Raw genomic sequence first — 24776 nt, 5'->3', positions numbered from 1 at the left:
TAAAAGTGTCACTCAACCAGACCTTTTAAAGTTTCAATAGTAGAAACTATAAGCATTTGTGTAAAAAAAACATTGAGCCAGTGACAAAATAGATCTAAGAAAAAAGCTGCCAATTAAGCAATGTTTTCCCTTGTGTGCACCTGTTTGGACAAAAGATTGGGCTCTCAGCCAAGCCTTTTAATGCATGCTTGGCTGAGAGCCCAGACTTCCATTAGTTCACTGAAACAGGTGGACACAAGGGAAAACATTTTTAAGAAAGTTATCAATGGCTGTTTTTAAGCCTTTCCACACATGCTATTGTTACTACAGGGTGCATAGGTTCAATACAGAGTGTATACTGGGTGAATAGGTATGGAAGTGCTATGAGTTAGCAGGGAGGGTATGAGGGACCTTTGGGTGGGTGGAAGGACGTTGGTTGTCACTGAGGGTATGAGGGATCATTGAGAGTGGTTGGATGGACAAGGGTTGGCATGAAGGTTACGAGGGACCATTGAAGATGGGTGGAGGGGCATGGGTTAGCATGCTAGTAGGAGGAGCCATTAGGGATGAGTGGGGGGCATAAGTTGGCATGGGTTATGGGTAAGACATTTTGAAATTATCTTTCAAAAGGGTCCCACATCCAGACCAGGATTCACGACTTCACTGAGGGGCTGTTGAACTACAAGTCCTTGAGAAGCTGGCCTGACTCCATGAAAATTGTGGGGTGCTAAGAGATGCCTATCCCCACTTTGGAGCTAGCCAGGTCAAGAATGCTGGATGCGGGCTTGCTGCCTTCAACCTTATCCCAGGCTAGCAAAAATGGGGGCACCGGGAATGGAAGCATCTCTGAAATTTTAAAACATCTGTGCAGTCTCCCCAACCCTGTGAAAATCCAGCCCAGAGAGGTGTAACGTCCCTTTTCACAGGCCTGAATCTCACCCAGTCCATACTTCCAAAAGCAGTTACCCTGACTGAAAAGACAGGCCTTAGTGTCTCATGCAAACCCCCCAGAACTCTGTAAGTGATCCTCAGTGTCTGTATCTGGAAATATTAAGTATTCTGCATCAAGCCATGACTTGCAAGTTTATGTAAATCCCTATACAAAACAATAAAAAAAATGGTGGAATGAACTAATACATTTATTTCCTTATTCGCTAATAGATAAAAATAATAACTGACAATAACAGTGCAGTTTGATTTTGAAACAATGGGCTGAATGAACCCCAATTTGGGCATAATTCTAGGTCCCAATCCTGCACTGCATGGGCGTGATATTCACATCCTGATTTTTAATTGAAAGACAAATCATGGGCAGAGGGTACACTCACCATTCAATTAAAGATGGCGGGTGGACTCCAAAAGCTGCAGGACCAGTAGGAGGCTCTCCGTGCAGTGAAAGAGCTGCAACCTGTTGTTACAGGTAAGAGAGAGAGAGAGATGGGGGTGGGGGGGGGGGTCACCTCAAGTTGGAGACACCCTGTCAATATTTTTAAAATCTTCTGAAGATTTTTATGTTACAATTGTCAGCCCTTCTTTCTGGGACTCCTCCACAGGGCAGTGTCGAGCTGTTTGTATGTTGCTGCAAGAGTGGGGGAATGCTTGAATAGTAAAGTGGAGCACTGGTCCCTGGTCTGCTACCAGGAGGCTGCCTCCTTTTTCTGGCCTTGTTTTGGCCACTGCAGGGGCCCACCTGTCAACTGCAAAATTCCAGACAGCGCAGGAGAGGTGCCAAATAAAGCCACTCAGTTGGCTATCCAAGACTTGTGGGCGGGTAGCCATCTTGCTCCTTATCTGGCCAGCCTCCTTAAAAATGGCACATTAGCGGGACCTTGCCAGCAGTGGTTCCACTTACTGAAGTGATGTGGAAGACATAAACCTTGTATCTAAGGGATGTTACAATAGCTACCGGAAAGGGCATGTGAGGGCAAAATCACAAATTGTTTTATGGGATCTTTTCCTTCCGCCTGAGAGGGTGGCGCACAGCACTGAGATGTCAACCTAGATTATGAACTCACATCTCAGAAGTGGCACTTGATCACTCAACTTTCTGACTTGGAGGCAAAAGTACTACCACTGTGTGTGTCATAGCTGAACAGTTAAAAATCTCAGTAGCATTTAATTAATTTATTGCTGAATTAGATATGCATAAGAATAAATGATGCAGGTGGTGGTTCAGGTTATCATATAATACTACTTTCCACTATTTCCGTAGTTTCTGGAGCCAGTTGATAAGCAGTAGCTTCTACATTTATGGGTTAGGTCACATTAATGCATGCTATAATGAGAAAGACATTTAAATGAAGACCACCAGCTCCCTCAGAATTCAGATTCAGTAATGAACTGCCCCTCCTATACTTCAGACAAAACTAGATATGTTCAGTTTTGTTGAAGACTTATGTCTTACACAAGTGAACAAATGTGAATTTGGTATTTGATTGACTGGATATGGAATAACGGAGATTTAAATTATGGGGTTAGGGAAAAGATGGGTAAGTCACATCATTCCACAAAGTTAATAGGAGATTTATAGCCTGTGAAATTGTTACAAAATGGAGCTGCAATTCAGTGTAAATTAGTTGTCATGTGCAGAGCCAAGTTCTGTGTCTGGATATTATTGTATCCATGCCAGGTCATAAAAAAAAGATAATAAACTTCCCAAGGGACTGTATGTTTAGTGTTAGATTGCAGAAGCCTGTTTGGTATACTCTGTTAGATTAGTAATTAGGGTTAAGTTGTGTGATTAAAGATTGAGCCCCCCAAGTCTTCAAATTTGTCCTTTGTAAAATGAAATTTTCAATAAGCATATCAATTGGTATTTTTGATTCACTTCAAGTGAGTAACACTTGTCTTCAACGATTTAATTAATAAACATTTTATTTATTTGGAAAGAATACTGCCAATCTGCAAATCACCTTATGTGTTAATTTTTTACCATTCCTACTCTACACTAGATGGCAGTTTTGCCATTGCCTCAAACTTTTTGCACTTGTGTAGTAAAGGAAAGGCCATCACTGTTTAGTCTGTGAGCGGGATCTCTGTGCTGGTGATTCAGATCCTGTGGACTTCCTGGAACATATGTTAGTAATTTAGAGGCAGACATTTATTTCTTTGTTTTACTGCTGGCTCTTTGAGAAGTGTTGGTGCTGGATTATGAGCTGTCTGGATCATGTCAGAGGCCACAGGGATCAAGTTCATGTGACAGGCCAGACTGAGGAAGGATGAGGTTAAGGGAGGTAAGGAAACTGACCCCTGCTTTTATTGCACAAGTCACAGCCTGTCTGTGAACCACAGCCAAAAACTTGGGCGTTCCAACTCTAATACAGCTGAACAAACAAGCCACTTGCCTGCTTGGATTTTACACATTTCATCAACAGGAGTTAAATGAAAGCTTTCTCTATTTTTGCCTTGAGTGACTTTTAATCCTTCATTCTTAATTCCTCTTCCTCAATCACATTCCCTTAGCCCCATCCAGACGAGGTGACCTGGAAATCCTTGGCTACTGCATGCTACAGTGGCTGTGTGGGAAGCTGCCCTGGGAGCAGAGCTTGAAGGATCCTATAGCAGTCCAAGGAGCCAAAATCAAGTATGAGTTTTCTTCTGTTTTATGGTTTACTGTAGCTGGTTTTAAAAAAATCTTCAAAGCACATCAGTTTCTTTAGAATATCACGTTTCGCCCCTTGTGCGAGCAAGTATTCATTTCATTCGTAATAACTTCAAATTGTCATCATAAATATGATAGAAATTTCAAAGTTTGTGGTGTTTTTTGACAAAACGATGCCTGAATGACATTAAAGTACACTTAGATATATACACTTTGGGTGACATTATTTCGAGCATTTAAACAGTAAATTGACATTGACAGTTTCAGGACCAGGTGACTTCTTTACATTCAAGTAAAAGTACTAAATAAAGAATAATTTTGTTTAAAATATGAAGAAGTTAGGTAATTTTTTCTATGTTCCTTATTTTTGATATTCAAAACTGGAAATGTTTCAAAATTTCTCTTTTGGAATATATAAAATGTTTTGGAAGGTATGAAATTATTTAAATTAAAGGAAAGCTCAACAGAACCAAATACTTGAACATTAACCAGAGGAACAGAATCCGAAAAGCAATAGGGAAGATGGACTAATAATTGCAGGACTAATAATCCAGAGGCTCAGGCTAATGCTCTGGGGTCATGGGTTCAAATCCCACCAAGGCAACTGGTGGAATTTAAATTCAACTAATAAATCTGGAGTTGGAAAGTTAGTATTAGTAATGATAACCATGAAACTATCATTGAATATCATAAAAAAAAAAACATCTAGTTCATTAATGTCCTTTAAGGAAGGAAATCAGCCATCCTCACCTTGTCTGGCCTATGTATGTGACTCCAGATCCACAGCAATTAGGTTGACCTTTAAAGTGGCCTAGCAAGCCATTCAGTTCAAAGGCAATTAGGGATCGGCATAAATGTTGGCTTTGCCAGCAATATCCACATGCCATGAAATAATAAATATATAAAAGAAAACTTTAAAAATGCTTGATGATAGCAAAGAAATATCAAGGCATTTGGAATTAATAAAATTGTTTGACAATGCTGCCCAAGAATACCATTAAAGGACATAGAAGTAAATGCATTAGTCAATAGATTTGAGAAGACCCGAAGCAGCTCAAGAAGAAAATGGAGATGGAAAGAGAGGGACATTAAAACAATGGCCAGGACTTCGTCGACAACATGTCTTTCCTAAAGTTGTAACCAGAACTATGCGCCATTTCCACTTTTTGCCATTTTCCACTCAATTATAACTAAAGCTCTAAGTGCCAGCAGCTTTCATGGAAAACAAGTTTGATTTAGCAGCAAGGGATGCTTTTCATTGGTGAAACCTGCATTAGCTGACAGTGCTGCATCTACAAGCAGCATATTAAAGAGCCTCCTGTTCAAACAGATATTCTGCATCACAGCCATAACTATCCTGCCCAACTACATTGCCATTAGCATAACACGTGAGAGCACAAAGGTGGCATGTGTGTTTTGCAAATTTAAATTTCACTTGAAAATACGAACATACGAATCAGAAGCAGGAATAGGACATTCGGCTCCTAAGCCTGCTCTGCCATTCAATAAGATCATGGCTGATCTGACTGCGGCCTGAAACCCACATTCCCTACCCCCAATAACCTTTGACTGTCTTGTTAGTCAAGAATCTATCTACCTCTGCCTTAAAAATATTCATTGACCCTGCCTCTAAGACTCTCTGGGGAAGAGAGTTCCAACAATTTGTAACCCACTGAGAGAAAACATGTCTCCTAATCTCCATCTTAAATGGTAGACCCCTTATTTTTAAACTGGTTCTCGTCTCTCCCACATGGGAAAACATCTTTTCAGCATCCACCCTGTCAAATCCCTTCAGGATCTTATATGTTTTAATAAGATCAGCTCTTATTCTTCTGAACTCTGAGGGATACAGGCCCAGCCTGTCCTCATAAGATAAACCCTCGCTCCAATCCCACCCCCACCCCAGGTATCAGTCAATGAACCTTCTCTGAACTGTTTCTTATGCATTTGCATTTATATCCTTTCTTAATTAAGATGACCAAAACTGTACAAAGTACTCCAAATGCAGTCTCACCAATGCCCTGTACAACTACAGCAAAACATCCCTACTTTTATATTCCATTTCTCTTGCAATAAACAACAACATTCCATTTGCCTTCCTAATCACTAGCTGTACCTGCATATTAACCTTTTGTGGTTCATGTACCAGGACACCCAGATCCCTCTGTACCTCAGAGTTCTGCTGTCTCTCTCCATTTAAATAATATGCTGATTTTCTATTCTTCCTGCCAAAGCGGCCAAGTTCACATTTTCCCACATTATACTCCATCTGCCAAATTTTTGCCCACTCATTTAACCTATGTATACCCACTTGCAGGATCCTTATGTCCTCTTCACAACTTACTATCCTACCTATCACATTACATTGATTTCACTTTATTCATGTGTGCATCATTATTTATTGAGACTAGCTTAGTTAGAGAGCTGAATGTACCGGCACGCCTCATGGTTAGCACACATTGATGGTTACAGGGCAGTTATATGGTGGCACCTATATGGTGGAAGAAACAATGTTGTGTTTTTGCATTCACTCTTTATTGAATGTTCACATTGGTGTCACATTAGTGTTTACTCACCATTCTATGAGACATGGCTGAACTTGCAGGATTGACTGGTCTTCTCTCCTATGCATTGTAAAGGACATTTTCCGAGATCACTCAATGGGGATAATCGAAATGTTATGGGTGAACTCAGAGCCCTTTAGGACTCTGACAGCTAGTACCCTGTGGTGGATCCACATGTGGACAGTACTGACATCGCCCTTTAGATCCCTTATTTTCTTACCTTGACTGACAGTCTCACCACCTCCCCCTCCCACCATCCAACCCCTGTACCACACCCAGGACACTGAGCCCTTCCATGCCCCTGACCTCACTCTCTGAACTCCCATGGATCCCTCTTCCTCTTCTCCATGCCTCCCTGCCCCACTCCACAATTCCCCCTCACCTAGCCAGCTCTGAGCCTCCATGCAAGAGTCCATTTTCCTTCTCCCCTCCCTTGTGCTGTAGAGTTAAACAAGGAAAACCCCTGAGTTTACACACAACTACACAAAGCCGACTGGTGCATGCCACTTTTAAATGATCATGAACTGGGTACCACGAGATTCCTGTGCACTGCTGACTTTATCTTGAAAGTAGGACATAATTTTTAAAAATTTTACACTACTGAGTATTCATGGCATGCAAATATATTACAGATAGGAACCCACCACAGGCTGGTGTAATGCTCGACACACCACGAACATGCTGCTGACTTTACCTCTGCATCTCAGCGTGCTGTGAGGAAAGCAAAATTTTGTATCCTGCCTGATTAAGTCACCCCAAACGCCATGTTTCCCATCTCTGTGAGCTCCATAAAAAAACCCAATGTTTCTGAAATCTAGGGAAAACATTTGTCTTTCAGATCACTGAATGTGGAAAGTAACTCAAAACTCTTTAGATAAAAACTCCGACCTGTTACTCGGTGCACATATTGTGATCAGCATGTATAAACTTCATATGCAAAGTGTTCAAAGTACATTGTGGTGGAACACTGAGTTGTATGTGTAATAACTTATTATTTAATCCAAGAATATCAAATCCAGGGATAACTGTTAAAATATTGATAGCATATATATTATGTGTGAAATGCAAAGTCTTCCCAAGTCCAACATTAATAAATCCTGTTAATATGATCAGCATTTTGATACAATATTTTTAATGTGAAATAGCAAGAAAAACTTAACTTCACTTTTGTTCAGATGAAAATTTATATGTTTCAGCCTTTGTGAACTTATTTGCTTTCAACTTTAATGGAAGATTAAATGTACTGAGAAATCCTTATGTTAAAAAGAGATGGGGTTATAAGTTAAAATATTAAATTGGGCACATTTTCTCAATGTTCTGAGTGTTTGTAGCTCACAATCTTTTGCTCTCAGAAAGTATTCCTGTGACTTACTATAATGTGTTTGCTATTGTTATTTCAGACTTATGGAAAACCTTCCGACCTCTGTGAATCAGTGTTTTCCCTCTGGATGTGAAAGCAGTAAGTGTGTTTATGTACAAATACACTAGTACATTTCTAGTACTATGAAATGGCACTCTTCAATAGTTTGTCCCAATGTGAACAGGGATTTGCTTTTGAATGTCCACTAAAATGACAACCTCATATTTTGCTTTCACCTATTATCAGATAAATCATATCATCTATTTGTGAAGAAAGATGCACAATTACCATTTTAAACGCAACTCTATTGATTTTGCTTTTTAAAAGTAAACATGTTAATTGGATTTTGGGTAAAAAAGGATGACTTAATTAACGTGAATAGCTGCAGAGAATAAGCAATGTTATTTCCCATTCCATTTCTTCACTATGAGTTAGTTGTAGATTTTTATATTTTATAACTGCTGTTAATCCTTGTGAGATTTGCTTGGCAAAGGGCTCCTTGTATATAAATGCTGGTATCACTCATGAAAAGTTGAAATAAAACTTATTACTAGATTAACAATTATGTTTACTTTTAAATGTATTTGACACGAGAAAATTAAACATTTGCGAGGAAGAGGGTTTGAGTAATGAGGGAAACGGACAGATAACCGATCCTGTACACTCCCTATAGTACCCTTGAAAATATGCAGGAGTGGCTTTGATCAATTAATTCATATAATTATTTATTTTCAAGAAGAGTAAGTGCTTCTCTCTGACGGGAAGATTAAGATCAACAATTTTCAGTGTGAAAAATCATAGGCAGCCCACTTTCACAACTGTACACATTTACAGTACAATACAGGTCACCCTGTTTGTTTTACTTTAGTTCAGAGCCAACATTATTTAAAAGGCAGTCTTTTTGACCTTGATCATCGGAAACCATGAGTTACTATTTAAAACTATTATGAAATTATCTAGATTCTAGTTACTGTCATGTACCTACAAAAAGAGATGGCTGTGGCATTTTTGCCATAATTGGTGCATTATATGAAATAGCAATGGACCAAACAGATAACCTAATATTTTAAAAGCAAAATACTGTGGATGCTGGAAATCTGAAACAAAAACAGAAAATGCTGGCAAAACTCAGCAGGTCTAACAGCATCAGTAGAGAGAAAAACAGTTAACATTTCGAGTCCGTATGACTCTTCTTCAGACCTAAAGAGAAGTAGGAATGTGATGAAATTTATATTGTTTAAGGAGGTGGAGCAGGTGAAGCTGGATAGAAGCCAGCAATAGGTGGGGACAAAGGAGAGATTGACAAAGATGTCATGAACAAAAGGACAAAGGGAGTGTTAATGGTAGTGGTAGTGGTCATCACAAGGTGCTGATGGTGGCATTAGGGAAGCATAATATGACAATAGCAAGACAAGGGTAAGCACTCTGGAAAGAACAACATGAACAAGTGACAGCTGGCCCTTGAGGGAGCGGAGTGGGGGTTGATGAGGAAAAAGGATTGAAAATAGGATAAAAAGTGGGAGTTAAAACAATGAATAAAAATGAAAGTAAATAAAAATAAGTGGATAAAAAATAAAAAATAAAAATGAATATTGAAAAAAGGGGATAAAAAATGGGGTGAGGATAGAGGAGATGGTCTGAAGTTGTTGAACTCAATGTTAAGTCCAGAAGGCTGAAAAGTGCCCAATCAGAAGATAAGGTGCTGTTCTTCCAGTTTGCATTGAGCTTCACTGGAACATTGCAGCAGGCCAAGGATGGACATGTGGGCATGAGAGCAGGGTGGTGTGTTGAAATGGCAAGCGACAAGGAGGTCTGGGTCATGCTTGCGGACAGACCAAAGGTGTTCCGTAAAGCGGTCACCCAGTCTGCTTTTGGTCTCTCTAATGTAGAGGTGACCACTTTGGGAGCAGCGATTACAGTAGACCAAATTGAAGGAGGTGCAGGCAGCTTCACCTGAAAGGAGTGTTTTGGCCCTTGGTCAGTGAGGAGGGAGGAGGTAAAGGAGGTAAAGAAGTGTTACACCTTCTGCGATTGCATGGGAAGGTGCCATGGGAGGGGGATGAGGTGTTGAGGGTGATGGAGGAGTGGACCAGGGTGTCCCGGAGGGAAGGGTTCCTACGGAATGCCAACAGGGGTGGTGAAGGGTAGATGTGTTTGATGGTGACATCATGCTGGAGTTGGCGGAAATGGCGGAGGATGATCTTTTGAATATGAAGGCTGATGGGGTGAAAAGTGAGGACAAGGGGGACCCTATCATGGTTCTGGGAGGGAGAGGAAGGTGTGAGGGCAGAGGCATGGGAGATGTTTTTTTCCTCATGTTGCCATCACCTGTTTTGCCAATTACATTAAATCTGTATCCTCTGGTTTTCCACCATGGAAACATTTTTTCCCTATCTACTCTGTCTAGACCCCTCATGATTTTGAATACCTCGATCAAATCTCCTCTCAACCTTCTCTCCTCCAAGAAACCAGTGCAACCTTCTCCAATCTACTTGAAGTATGAATACAGTTGTAAAATTTCCTCTTTTATATATTTCTAGCAAAATTCTAAACAGGTTCTTTCTTAAAGATTTGTATTGATTTCACTCTGAATTGTGGAACAGGGGAAATATTCCCAGCTGCTTTTATGATGTTACCTTGCATAACGGCAAGAAGAAAATAAAGACCTTGGCATTTATATTTCGCCATTCATGGCCGCCAGACATTCCAAAGTGCTTTGCAGCCAATGAAATGCTTTAAAATGCAGTCACTGTTGTAATGTAGGAAATGCAACAGCCAACTTGCGTACAGCAAAGTTATGTACAGCAAACTCCCGCAAACAGCAATGAGATAATGACCGGATAATCTGTTTTTTTGTGATGTTGGTTGAGGCATAAATATTGGTCAGAACAGTGGGGAAGTTCTCTGCTGTTTTTCAAAATAATGCCATGGGAATTTTTGCATCCGCCTGAGAAGGTGAGAGTGCGTCAGGTTAATGGCTCATTTAGAAGATGCTGCATCCAACAGGGCAGGACTAACTCAGTACTGCACTGGATTGTCAACCTAAGTCATACACTCCAGTCTGCTGTGGGACTTTTGGAACTCAGCTACGCATTCATAATGATCACTGCAATCAAAAAAACAAGCTTTCAGCCCTAGACCCCCTGAAACTGAAAGAACAGATGGTGTTACATTTCCATTTCAAAGCAGATTACTTGTCAATTAACAGACTGGAGCAGGTGTTTTTTTTAAACTTTCACCAGCAGGGTGATTTTTTTTCAAAGTAAAAGATATCTGGAGATTTAAATCTCAGTCCAAGATGTGACAGGGTTGTTTGTCAGGACTACAGTTTTGAAAGCAGTATGACATTTTTCCTATTGGGCGAAGTACTGTAATGCATGTTAACGTTAGACAATAGTGATCAGTGGTCAACTTATCTTTGCAGGACAGAGCCCGCTGATCAATCACTGCATTAAAAACACATCTTCATTACAATACAGCATCTAATACTAACATTTGAAGGTGTCAAAACATTTAACACTTACTTGTCAGAATGTTCCAGAATCTGCAGCAGGCTTTTCACAGTTGTCTTGAACTCTTCAAGAAGTGTGTCTCTTTTGGGCTTCCAAAACCCACATATGTACATAAAAATAGCATGGGGAAGGAAATTTAAATTTCCCAAGACCCTCACGGTGGTGACCCCGACCACAGGAGTGGCTTATGTGTGTTTTGTACCCAAGGCAAAAAAAAATTAAGTTCAGTGTTTGGCAACCTGATTTCTGACTCCACTAAGAGACAAAAACTCCAGCTCTAAATCTGCCATTCGTTCAATTGTCCTCAATCCCTATATTGAAACTTTTGTTCCAACCAACAACACCGCCAACAACTTATATTTATATCATGCCTTTAGTGTAATAAATTGTACAAGGGGCTTCACAGAAACATTGTAAAACAAAATATGTCACTGAACCACATGGAGAGGTATTGGATCAGATGATCAAAAGCTTGGTCAAAGAGGGAATGAGTGACTTTAAGATGGGAAGCGAGGTGGACAGATGTAGGAAGGGTATTCCAGAGTTTAGGGCTGAGGCAATTGAAAGCACAACCACCAATGGTGGACTGATTAAAATTAAGGATGCTCAAGTGGCCAGAATTAAAGGAGTGCAGCTTTTTCTGAGAGTGTAGGGCTAGAAGTAGTTACAGAAATAGGGAGGACCGAGGCCATAGAGGGATTTTTAAAAAAAAGATCCATCATTTAAAAAAAAATCAAGATGTTGCTTGACCAGGAGTCATTATAGGTCAGTGAGCACAGGGGTGATAGGTGAACGAGTCTTGGTGCAAATTAGGAGAGGGACAGCAGAGTTTTTGATGACCTCAATTTTACAAAGGGTTCCAATGATGTAGTGCATTGCAGCATTCACCAAACCACCATCTATCTTCTATTGTATATCAATGGACTTTTAGCTTTAAGCCATTCTGGATCGATGTTGATCATGTGACCGAAAGTTCTGAGATCCTAACACTCAGAAGAGACCTAGGCAGACTGCAGTAGAACACTGACAAGACAACAACTGCAGAGAAAGGTTGTGCCATGTTTGCCATTTAAGAACCATCAGTCATCAGCCAGTCTGAGAACCAGACTCTGAAACTAGCTGTAAGTCATCAAGTAACCAAAGACTTGGCCTGTTCCAGTTTCAAAGTTCACCTGAGAACCAACTTCCTAAATATTCAACTACAAGAAACCTTGCAACCTGCTAGGAATGCTTCACTTTACAAGATACTCACTTGAACTTTAAATTATCAAATCCATTCAAGAAACCACAGACTGCATGTGGGAGACTGGAAATAATCATAAATCAGTGATTGAATTATCCAATCTTTGTGTGTTTGTGTGTGTGTGTGTGATGTTACATTATTTCGGGGTAATTGTGTTAAAATAAATAATCTTTTTCATTTTAAACTCATGAAAGATTGCTGTTGAATTATTTGATTGGATTACACACCTCCAAGAGCAAGAAAAAACACTTCTTTCCTCACAAAAGACACTTATTACGAGCAATAAGAGAGCAAGTATATTCTGTTGTGACACAAGTGACAAGCCACCAGCAAAGTTGTGCAATTTGACCTTGCCCTGGCAATGCAAGCAGCAACTTTCAAGGACATTGAGTCCACCTTGAGGAGTGTCCTAAACCCTTGCTAAAATATTTCTGGAAATGAAAGCCCAAGTCAAATCCCTATAAAATTCCAACTTGATAACAGGAACCCTAAGTATATCATGAAAGTGACCTTCTATGGCAATACAGTGTAAAATGATTCCAGTGCGAGCTATTACAGGGTGAAGCTGAACTGCACAACCACCTGCACATGCCACAAAGACAAAGACAAGAGCCAGCTTGGTCTAGAAAGTGGCAAGCACAAGATGGGAGCATTAGTTTCTGTGCTTCAGACATCAACCATGCCTCTTGAATGCTCTGAAGATAAGTACTGTGCACTGGTATGGACCGGAAGTTGCCACACTAGACTAGTCAATGACTAACTGAATGCTTCAATAGCTGAAGCTGCAAACACTTGAAACTTCTTTATCTTTTGCAAATAAACATTGTAAAAACTGACAGAAGAGATCAGAGAGTCAGAGCTGTCAATCAAGTGATGCTTTTCCTGCCGCTCAGCTGTTTCAATAGTCCAATGGATTTCTGACCCAAGCCTCATTATGCATTCATGGCAATTTCAGTGCTTGCAATTTCAGTTATTGATACTTTAAATGGTACGGATGATCAACACTTTTATTGACCTGTAGTAAAAAGTTTAGAAAGTGTAAAGTTATCAATGAATAACTTTTTCTAAAAGCTTTTTTACACATCCTATTGTTACTATAGGGTTCATTGGTTCTATACAGTGTGTAGTGGGTGAATGGGCATAGAGGTGACATGGAAGGAATGAAGGGCCATAAGGGGTGAGTGACAGCATACTTTGGCATGTGGGCCCATAGGGGATGGGTGGGGGGGCAGAACTTGGCATGGGGGCATGAGGGGCCATAGTAGGTGCCATGGATGGGACATGGGGAGTGTGCGAGGGATGAGGGGGTTTGAGGGGTGAGGACTAGAGGGCCTTACCTTTTTCATTATAATTGGGACGATATCCCACAGACCGAGGTGGCCCTTTTAAATAGCCCGTCTCTGCACCTGACAGCCCCTGTGACTGCCTCTGAACTCTTTCCCAGGCTGGCTGGTCTCACTGCAGCCCAAACATATCTCCCCTACAATTAAAATTACCATCTTTCCTGGCACTTTCTCCAGAGGCGGTTAAGCTGAGCCGGAAATTTTCCTAACTTCCAGTGCCTGCCTCGAGGATGTAAATCCAGCCCATAGAGTCTACGAATCCATTGACTCTGTGCTTTGGAAAGCTTCAAATAATGGCAGGCGTGAATTCTACAGAGAGGTGCTGTCCAGATATGTCCATTCCAGGGGAAGGCCCCCTCACCACAGCTATTAAATTCGGAACTTTCAAGAGTTTTGAAAGTTCTTGTTCAATAAGTGAAAGCACCTTACCCCTTGGCGGCCATCTTAACAGTTCATCAGTGTCCATTTGAAATAAAAGACTCTTCCAAAAGCTTCTTTATGAGCTCACACCATGTGTAAAGTTATGAATATGACAAGCCTTTATTGGGCACGACACTAATCTAGACATTTAAGAGCAGGTTGCTGCCCCTGTGTGTCGTGTGGGAGATATGCCTGCCGCAGAATGAATGAATCATGACAGGTCCCTGGATATCTAGTGCAGACATGCATGGTCACTTTCTAGCGGTCACAAACTATTTGAGTGTTGAGGGAATGGAATCCTTATGATTGATAAACACTCCAGGTTGATCTGAGGGTATCTTGATTGCCTCGTGTACAGCCAATGACCCCTCTGTCCCTGTGGGAATCCAACCACTGCAGCAAAACTCACTGGTCTCATCCATTGCTAAGTGCACATAAGTGGAGAACCTGAGAGTTGCATTTAATGGCAGAAGTTTGAGAAATCATTGAGATATCACCAGCAAATCCCTGGAAGGAACTGTAGTTAAAATAATTCAGGGTTATGGTGACCTTGACAGCCACTGGCAATGTGTGTCCAGCTGGCTTTATTGGAAGGAGGTCTTGTTCCAGGAGGCTGCCCATGTCAGCAATGACCTATTGGACAAGCCTCCTGAGATGCTGTTGCTCTGTCATGCTGAGGAAGCTTACCCTCTGTTTTTGTATCCTGTGCTAGAGCTGTCCATCCCCTCTATCCTGTGCAGCGACCTATGTCTGAGGAGAAGGCAGCTGCTGTTAGTGTGGCTCCTGCTGCTGCTGATATTGATGTGACTGATCATGTTGTTCCTTATCAGAGGTCCATGTCACTGCTGCATAAGTTGCTCCCATGCTGCAGAGAGGCTCATAGTAGGGAAAAGTAGGTGAGTAAACACCAAAATAGGTGACTTCCAAAAAAATTAGAAATGACCTATAAAAGAGTGGAATCAGGCTCTCAAGACTAACCCTGTAAACAGAAGCCTTTCACACAGGCAGGTCACGATCTTTGCAATTTCACTCTTTATAGTCTTCCCAGCTCCTCAGAGTCATTGTTCTAAGACTGCCCGTTGTGCTTCACTGTGTTGACTCTGGAAGTTTGAGATTGCAGGGGAAACTCCTGCGCTGGCTGTTAAAGCCAGAATGCTGGGTTAAATTCACAGTTAATTGTCTCTGAATATTTTAATTACTTACCCGACAGCTCCTCGAGGGTTCTCTGCTCACCTGCAAACCAGTCTGGTTTAAACCTGGAAGTAGATTGCATCACGTCAGGTTCCTGACCCAACAGCACTTTTCAAGGCTTTATTCTCCTCCCTGCCTGCAGCAGAACCCGCCTCCCCTTGGCAGTTAAAACTGTGCCCTCTGTCTATAAAGTACAATCCTCTTATCAAATTCCTGAAAGAACTCAGTCTAACAATATTTCAGGGTTCATTATGCCAATCTTTTTTTGGAATTTTGAATATGGCTGCAGAGGGAACGTGCAAGCTGCCCGACCTTATTCTCCAAGTGGACAAGGCTTTAAAAACATTCTCTGAAACAATAGAGCCTTAAACAATAACCTGTTTTGAGGATTATACATTAATCTTTCAGAGGTTGTCCTGGTTAGGGAAATCTTTCTCAGGTGATTGTAAACCCTAAGTCCCCAAGGCATGAATCATCCCCTACTGCTTGATGCATGTCATCCTGTGATCTTTCTGACTTCTCATCAAGCCCACTGAGTAGCATTTTTTGCATGAATGAACAATGTGGACCCAAACATAGAATTACATTGATTCTACAGCACAAAAACAAGCCATTCAGCTCAGTTGGTCTATGTCGGCATTTATGCTCCATGTGAGACTTTACCCATCTCTCCTCACCTAACCATATTAGCTTCTCCTTCTATTCCTTTCCCCCTCAGGTAGTTATCTAGCTTCCCTTAAACAGTAGTTAAGGTTAATCTTGGCCCTTTCTGGAACCAAAAGCTGGCTACCTTTCAGTTGATTTCAGGATATGATACTCAGGGTTGTGCTCTATAAGTTAGATTGATTATGCTTGCTGTCAGACTTTGGAGTACTTCATTGATGGCTGTTGCAGCCTCCTGTGGACAGCAATGGCATTTTTGGAGACTATTTGGAACCTTAGCAACTTAATTCAAAAAGCACGTATAAAATACAGAAATCATGGTTCAGGCCTTCGAGAAGAGAACCATTACTAGGCTATCCAAAACACAGATCCAGATAGCTTCTTATTCTTGCAGTCACCCATTCATTTATCTCCAGGGGCTCAATAGTTCATAGAACACTATTGCTGGGGTTGACACCTACACCCAGAGAGCCCACCAAACATAGGTTACAGTCTACAATTTGCTAACCACAAGAGACCGAAGTGGGGGGGCCACCTTTTTGTTTCACAGATACCAGTTTAAATATTGACATGTGAAATGCAGAAGAGCCTATTAAAGTAGGTAGTCTAGATTTTTAATGTTTTGTAAAAGTGTTTGTAAATCCCAATAGATGTATTGTAGGCTACTATATCTATATTTTATTGATCATTGCATGGCCATAATATGTGATCAAGGTTGAGAACTGGAAAAATAAAATCCAGTTCCACTGAAGAAACTAACTAGAGCTAATTCAACAACTCTTACACACATTATATTGTGTAACATGCTGCAATACAATTAGAATATTTGAAGGTCTATATGTTAACCGAGCTATGTGCAACATTAGTGATGCACTCTGGTTCAAATGGATTGCTGAAACAGGTTATAACCTTTATTATTGAAGTGCTAAAAATTGTAAATAAGTACCTTTGGAATGCAAAAATTGTGAAAAATAGCATTGTTACAAGTGTAGAAGACAGAATAAGGCCACATAGATTGATAATAGTGATAACATCATTTTGTTCAAGGATTATGGTCATTACTGGCCCTGAGGTGCTCATTACCATCCCTTGCTTCACTTGATCTAGTAATGAGTACCTCAGGGCCAGTTATGCCCGCACAAGATGATGATATTGCTATATTATTGTTAAGGAGCAACTCTATTTTAATTATAATCACAGTGAGCTGAAAGGTCACTTACCATTATGATCAGTTGTTTGTGTGTCCGGCTGAGAAATATTCACAACGACAAACAGAGAAAATATAATGGTTGCACAAAAAGTTGCAGCATTGAATTTTTTCAGTATCAAATAGAAAGGTTTTCTGAAAGCACTTGCTGTGGTCAGCAGAAAGATTGAAAGCACATATTATACAGGACATAGCCAATCAAAAATATAAAGCAACTGTTGCAAAATAAATTGATTAAAAAACAGTACCTTAACTTCTGATAGAGACAAACCTCCCAGATACCAAAGAAACAAATTCATGGCTGCATTGGATTAAAAGAAGCATGATGTTTCTACGCCATATGTTTTTAAAAACATTTATTTTTTCTGTGTTCTATTTTTCAAATTTTAGAGCTGTGGATTTTTAGAGTTGACATTTGGCAGCATCAGGTCCAGGCCACTTGCAAATCCCTTGTTCACAATTTAGAATATGCAGGCAGAACAGAGCCATGATTTCTGTAAATTAGAGGCAGGTGCAAAGATTTAGGAGCCCCGTCCCCTGTTAGTTTCAACCCATGATCAATTACGTGTATGTTTAATACCTTTTTGTTACTGCATTGAATCAGATGTTATGCCGCAGTCTCAGGCTGACTGGTCTTATTTATTTAATCCTCTAAGACATAGACATTCCCTTTTGCATTGCATCACTAAATATGGTAAGGTTACTCACATTTAGTTTATTCTGGAGTACAAATGTAAAGGCTGCTTTATGCAATGCAATGTCTAAAATTCACATGATGATAATGAAAAAATGATTTAAACTGGTGATAGAGAATATACTGCTGTGCTTCAGTCTGGCAGTAAAATTCACAATGAGATTAAAAGGATAGTGCTAATTATTACATCAAGCATTTATTTGGTTGCTAGATATTTGTCTAATTTGTATCCTTGAATGATCTTGCAGGTGAAATAATTAACTATTTGTCTTATGTGAGCACCCTGAAGTATGAAGAAAGGCCACACTATCAGAAACTACACAACATCTTGTTAAACAATCTGGAAGCCAGTCGATCTAAGTACAAGGATCTCAGTGGATTAGAGTACACGGATTCTTTGCTTTTGTTTGATACGGAAAATTTTGAGAACATACGCCCAATTCAAAATGTAAGCAACAACATTTTATTGCAGTTTCCTAGCTTGAAGAGTTAATGGATGGATGCTTTCTAATGTCTTTTGTCACAGTTTATATACAATAGTTTTTGATACTGATGATAATGCAGCACAAGTGGCTACACCAAATATTTAGTTCCCAATCTTAACGAGGACTGTTGGTAGAAGTAGGAGGTTTCCTTGAGGGAAGGTTGGAAGGGGAGATGGCTAATATAAGTTTTTAAATAAGAGAACGGTACTGGCAAAGGGTTAGGAATGAGTTTTCTGTCTTAAGCAATGAGTAGCATGGGGCACCTAAAGAACATGGGCTTTGAAATTACATTATGCGATACAGTACTAATGTAAGGACCATTAACATATTCATGCCTGATTCCCTTCTCTGCTATTTTTAGCCGTGATGTTACCCCATTTATTTTAAACTTACACTTGTCTAGAGCCTTCAGCATAGTAAACATCTCAAAGCTTTGGAAAGTAATCGAATAGATGAAAATTTGGCTGAAGCGATCAAAGAGTTAGGTTTTATAGAAGCTTTTGAAGTTGGTAGTGTAGTTTGGATTTTAACTGCTTGCTCAAAAGGTTAAACATCTCTAGTCCCATGTAAAACATTTTCAAGTGTTCTAGAAAATCTATTATTATATAATGGGTACTTCATAAATTCTAAAGAGGAACTTTAATGATTGAGATCATTTCAAAAATCACCAGTTTAAAAATCATTCTAATTAACTTGAAAATGTATTCCAATGTTTTTCTATCATACCATTTGAAAAAAAATGTTTAAAGGGTGCATGCTAATAAGATCGAGAGAAGGAACTGAATTTATGCAACCAAGGACACATTCTGCCAATCACTCTCATTTAACCTCCTTCTCACTCATTCATTTATCCACTCACACTCTGTCTCATTTACTCTCTCACTCACTCTTATTTACCCTTGCAGACTCTTTCATTTATTTCCCCTCACACTTAGGCATAGCTGGATACAAAAACACACTTCTATCTGGAGTTGTAACCCTCTGGGTCAATAATGATATTAACAGATGCTAATTGAACTCCTCCACAAATTCAAAATCAGTTGTACTGCTGATCATGTCATCAGAATTAAATTCTTGGACAATTCCAGTCAAACAAATTAACAGAAATAGACAAGGAAATGTAAACAGGCATTCAAACAGTTTTAATCCACATAACGGTTGAATTTTTAAAAGGTGCCCTGATTACAAAATGTATTCTTTGTCCTTATTGTTAAAGAAACAAGGCTGCATTTACTTCAGTATCTAGAAGTCAACAATAGATGGGGAGAACACCTAGACATAGAGAACACCTGAATAATAATCATAACCAAGATTATAGCGGGCTCAGAAAAGCTGACTTTAAGGTGGTGGCCAAATAAGTGGAAAATGCTCAATAAAAGTGCAATGCTTTTAAGGATATATGTATAAAGAAGTGTGCAGTTCAAACATGCATCATATGGATTAGAAGCTTACAGATCTGAGTATTCTTTATCCAAAACCCTTGGGGCCGATTGCGTTTTGGTATTCAGATATTTTCAGTTTTCAGATCTACCATATATTCAGTTGACCTAGGCCTACTTACATTACAATTGCCTAAGCTTAGGCTAGCTGTAGTCTGCAAATACAAGGTTGCTTCTCCATTATTCAACTCTCACACGCCATACTTCTTACCTGTTAACACTTATTGCACCAGTAATATAATATTACATTGCTTTATTAACATACAAATTAACTGCACAGCCATTGAAGAAAAGTTTGGTTCTTGGATGTGTTCAGTTTCAGATGTATGGATAAAGGATATTCAACCTCTAGTATCAAACGTCAGAGTGGATGATCCATCTCAGCCTCCTCCGGAGGTCCCCAGCATCATAGATGGCAATTCCATTCACTCCATGTGATATCAAGAAACGGCTAAAGGTACTGGACATTGCAAAGGCTATGGGGCCTGACAATATTCTGGGAATATTACTAAAGAATTATGCTCCAGAATTTGTCGCGCCCCTGGCTAAGCTGTTCCAGTGCAGCTACAACACTGGCATCTACCCAGCTATGTGGAAAATTGCCCAGGTTTGTCCTATACACGAAAAGCAGGACAAATCCAATTCAATCAATTACTGCCCCGTCAGTCTACTTTCCACCATCAGTAAAATAATGGAAGGGGTCATCATCAGTGCTATCAAGTGGCACTTGCTTAGCAATAAGCTGCTCACTGACTCCCAGTTTGGGTTCCGCCAGTGCCACTCAGCTCTTGACCTCATTACAGCCTTGGTTCAAACATGGATAAAAGGACTGAACTCCCGAGGTGAGGTAAGAGTGACCGCCCTTGACATCAAGGCAGCATTTGAACGAATGTGGCATCAAGGAGCCCGAGAAAAACTGGAATCAATGGGAATCAGGGGGAAAGCTCTGCGCTGGTTGGACTCATACCTAGCACAAAGGAAGATGGTTGTGGTTGTTGGAGGTCAATCATCTCAGCTGCAGGACATTACCTCAGGAGTTCCTAGGCCCAACTATCAGCTGCTTCCTCGGTGTCCTTCTTTCCATCATAAGGTCAGAAGTGGGGATGTTCGCTGACGATTGCACGATGTTCAGCACCTTTTGCGATCCTCAAATATTGAAGCAGTCCATGGACAAAATCCAGGCTTGGGCTGACAAGTGGCAAGTAACATTCGCACCACACAAGTGACAGACAATGATCATCTCCAACAAGAGAGAATCCAGCCATCGCCCCTTGATATTCAATGGCATTACCATCACTGAATCCCCCACTATCAACATCCTAGGGTTACCATTGACCAGAAACTGAACTGGACTAGTCATATAAATACTGTGGCTACAGGAGCAGGTCAGAGGCCAGGAATCGTGCAGTGAGTAACACACTTCCTGTCACCCCAAAGCCTGTCCACCATCTACAAGCCACAAGTCAGGATATGATGGAATGCCTGGATGAGTGCAGCTCCCACAACACTCACGAAGCTTGACACCGTCCAGGACAAAGCAGCCCGTTTGTTTGGCACCACATCCACAAACATTCACTCCCTCCACCATCGACGCACAGTAGCAGCAGTGTGTACCATCTACAAGATGCACTGCAGGAATTCACCAAGGGTCCTTAAACAGCACTTTCCAAACCCACGACCACTACCATCTAGAAAGACAAGGGCAGGAAATAGATGGGAACATCACCACCTGGAAGTTCCCCTCGAAGTCAGTCACCATCTTGACTTGGAAATATATCGCCGTTCCTTCACTGTCGCTGGGTCAAAATTGCAGAACTCCCTTCCTTTCAGCACTGTGGGTGTACCAGCACCACAGGGACTGCAGCAGTTCAAGAAGGCAACTCACCGCCACCTTCTCAAGGGCAATTAGGGGTGGGCAAAAAATGCTGGTCCAGCCAGTAAAGCCCACATCCCATGAATGAATAAAACAAATAGAAAATGAAATTTTAAGTTTATAGTTAGGGGTTTAAAAAAAAAAATCTGGGGATATGTTTGTGGCAAGCAAAATTTTTAAGATCAAATGTGGAGGCCTTTTTTAAAATAAAGCTGTGGTATAGAAAGGAAAAACAACAAAATGAGAGATTTTAGATTTTGTTTAGTAACTGATTTTACCGTAGGAATGTGATATCTCTTGAACTATCAAAACGGCTATGGAATGTATTTAAATTCAAAGAAAGTTTAGATTAGTCATTTAAGACTAAAGTGCTGCATTTCCCCAATTCCTCAAGGAATAAATGTGATGTGGTACGGGACCATGTAGATCAGAGAGGTTCCAAGCTTGATCCCTGGGAAAAAATTAGTGAGGATTCCTTTTCCTATCCAGTAACTTGGGTACACACAGATATTGAGTGAAGACTAGATCAGGTTCAGCTACAATAGATGGCAAAATTAGGTGGCAACCTGGTGAAGCGACATCACAGGACTAATCGCATGCTGAACAGAAGAAGTGGGTGATGGACAGACCTAAGCGATCCCACAACCAACGGATCAGATCAAAGCTCTGCAGCCTGGCCTCATCCAGTTGTGAATGGTAGTGGACAATTAAACAATGAACAGGAGGAGGAGGCTCCACAAACATCCTCGTTCTCATTGATGTGAAGCTCAGCATGTCAGTACAAAAGACAAGGCTGAAGCATTTGTAACCACCTTCAGCCAGCAGTGTCAAGTGGATGATCCATCTGCTTCCTCCTGTGATCCACATCGTCATGGATGCCTGTCTTCAGACAATTTGGTTAAGTCCATGAGCAGAATTTTTGGGTCAGCGGGTGGCCGCAATGGGCGGGCCGGGAGCGGCAGGGGAATGGACCGCCGACTGCGATTGGCCCCCGACCTCGATTTCACACTGGCTGGTCAATTAATGGCCAGCCAGTGTGAAAGATGCGCTTAAAGGCTCAGCGCTGCCAGGGTGGGGGTGGGAGGAGGGCGAGTGTTGAAATCAGCGCGGGTGTGGGGGAGCGCGGAAGGAAAGCTCCCTGAAGGCAGAGAGCTGCCTCGGGAAGCTGACAAATTTAAGATCAATAAAAACAGAATTTAAAACCCGGAGAACACGTCCACACTTCAGAATGAGACACCTCAACTTACGGATGATGAAAATTATTTGAAAAAATTATTCACGGAAACCTTCTCCCGCCCTTGGATGAGGTTTCCTCAAAGATGCAAAGGCCGCCTGACAAATTCGCCCGTCCGCCAACTGTAACATTGGACGGGCAGCAAAAAATCGCCATCAATTGCCTCTTAACTGGCCTCTCAATTCTCGGCTGGTGCGCTGCCGACTCTCGGGCGTGGCCACAGACTGAAATATCGCGCACTATTGAATGCTCGAGTGTAAAATTCTGCCCCATGTGATATTAAAAAATGGCTGAAAGCACTGGATACAGCAAATGCTATGGGCCCTGATAATATCTCAGCAGAAATACTGATGACTTGTGCTCAGAACTAGCCTCACTCCTAGCCAAGCTGTTCCAGTACAGCTACAACACTGGCATATACCCGGCAATGTGAAAAATTGCCCTGGTATGTCTGGTCCGTGAAAAGGAGGACTATCCAATCTGACTACTTACCACCCCATCAGTCTACTCTCAATTATCAGCAAAGTGATGGAAGGGGTCATGGACAGTCCAATCAAGTGGCACTTATACAGTAATAACCTGCCCACCGATGTTCTGTTTGGGTTCCGCCAGGGTCATTTGGCACCTGACCTCATTTCAGGCTTGGTCCAAACATGAGCAAAAGAGCTGAACTCGAGGTGAGATGAGAGTATCTGCTCTTGACATCAAGACAGCATTTGATCAAATGTGGCATCAAGGAGCTCTAGCAATACTGAAGTCAGTGGGAATTGAGGGTAAATTCTCCACTTTTTGGAGTTATACCTAGCACAAAGGAAGATGGTTATGGTTGTTGGAGGACAATCATTTCATTCCCGGGACACCACTGCAGGAGTTCCTCAGGTTAGTGTCCTGGTCCCAGCCATCTTCACCTGCTTCTTCAATTACCTACCCTCATCATAAAATCAGAATTGGGGATGTTCGTTGATGATTGTACATTATTCAGCACAGGTACTGAAGCAGTCTGTATCCATATGCAGCAAAACCTGGACAACATTCAGGCTTGGGTTGGTAAGTGGTAAGTAACATTTATACCACATAAGTGCCAGGCAATGACCATCTCCAACAAGAGAGAATCAAACCATTTCCCTTTGACATTCAATGGTAGTACCATTACTGAATCTCCCCACCATTAACATCTTGGGAGTTACCATTGACCAGAAATTTAATTGGACCAGCCGTATAAATACCATGGCTACAGGAGAAATCAGAGACTGGGAATCCAGAGGTGAGTAACTCACTTGCTGACTCTCTAAAGCTTGTCCACCATCTACAAGGCACAAGTCAGGATTGTGATGGAATACTCTCCACTTGCCTGGATAAGTGCAGTTCCAATTACATTCAAGAAAGTTGACACCATCTTAAACATTCATACCCCCCACCACTGATACAGTAACAGTAATCTACAAGATGAACTGCAGCAACTTACTTAGGCTCCTTTGACAGCACTTGCGACCTCTCCTCATGCGAGCGCATGAGAACACCACCACCAACCCTAAGTACCCTTCCAAGTCTCATGCCATCCGACTTGGATCTATTTCGCCATTTCTTTACTGTCACTGGGCCAAAAACCTGAAACTCCATCCCTAACAGCACTGTGGGTGTGCCTACACCTGATGGACTGCACTGATTCAAGAAGGTGGCTAATTCCAACTTCTCAAGGGCAAGTAGGGATGGGCGACACTTGGATCTCGGGAACAAATTTTTAAAAGTCATCGCTAGCATTCATTATCTAGGCTAATATGGGTGAGATAGCAGAGGGATTGCCAGCCATGGACCCACTCCTGTCATGATTATGAACAGGGAAATGTGTTCGTATAGGGAAAACTGGAGCACTTTCTATTCTTAAGGAAACTGCTCAGATACATGGATCTAAGAGCACTAGATGAAGTAAGGCTGAAAGTAGAGGGAGCTTTGCTTGATTTTCTATTC

The 24776-nt window shown here is 41.1% G+C and overlaps 1 protein-coding gene across 8 annotated transcripts in view; it reads left to right on the top strand.

Moving 5' to 3' along the window:
• The window catches only part of LOC121292843 (serine/threonine-protein kinase VRK1-like), a 97621-nt gene that overhangs the window by 52410 nt on the left and 20435 nt on the right, over window positions 1-24776 (top strand). For all 8 annotated transcript variants that reach the window (XM_041215344.1, XM_041215348.1, XM_041215325.1 and 5 more), the window contains 3 exons: window positions 3442-3562; window positions 7545-7603; window positions 18026-18225. In XM_041215344.1, coding sequence (XP_041071278.1) covers window positions 3442-3562; window positions 7545-7603; window positions 18026-18225 — 380 coding nt within the window. The remainder of the gene's footprint in view (window positions 1-3441; window positions 3563-7544; window positions 7604-18025; window positions 18226-24776) is intronic.

Source organism: Carcharodon carcharias, chromosome 2 (assembly GCF_017639515.1).
Source record: "Carcharodon carcharias isolate sCarCar2 chromosome 2, sCarCar2.pri, whole genome shotgun sequence".
NCBI classification, from domain to species: domain Eukaryota; kingdom Metazoa; phylum Chordata; class Chondrichthyes; order Lamniformes; family Lamnidae; genus Carcharodon; species Carcharodon carcharias.
This window is presented reverse-complemented; position numbering and strand designations above follow the sequence as displayed.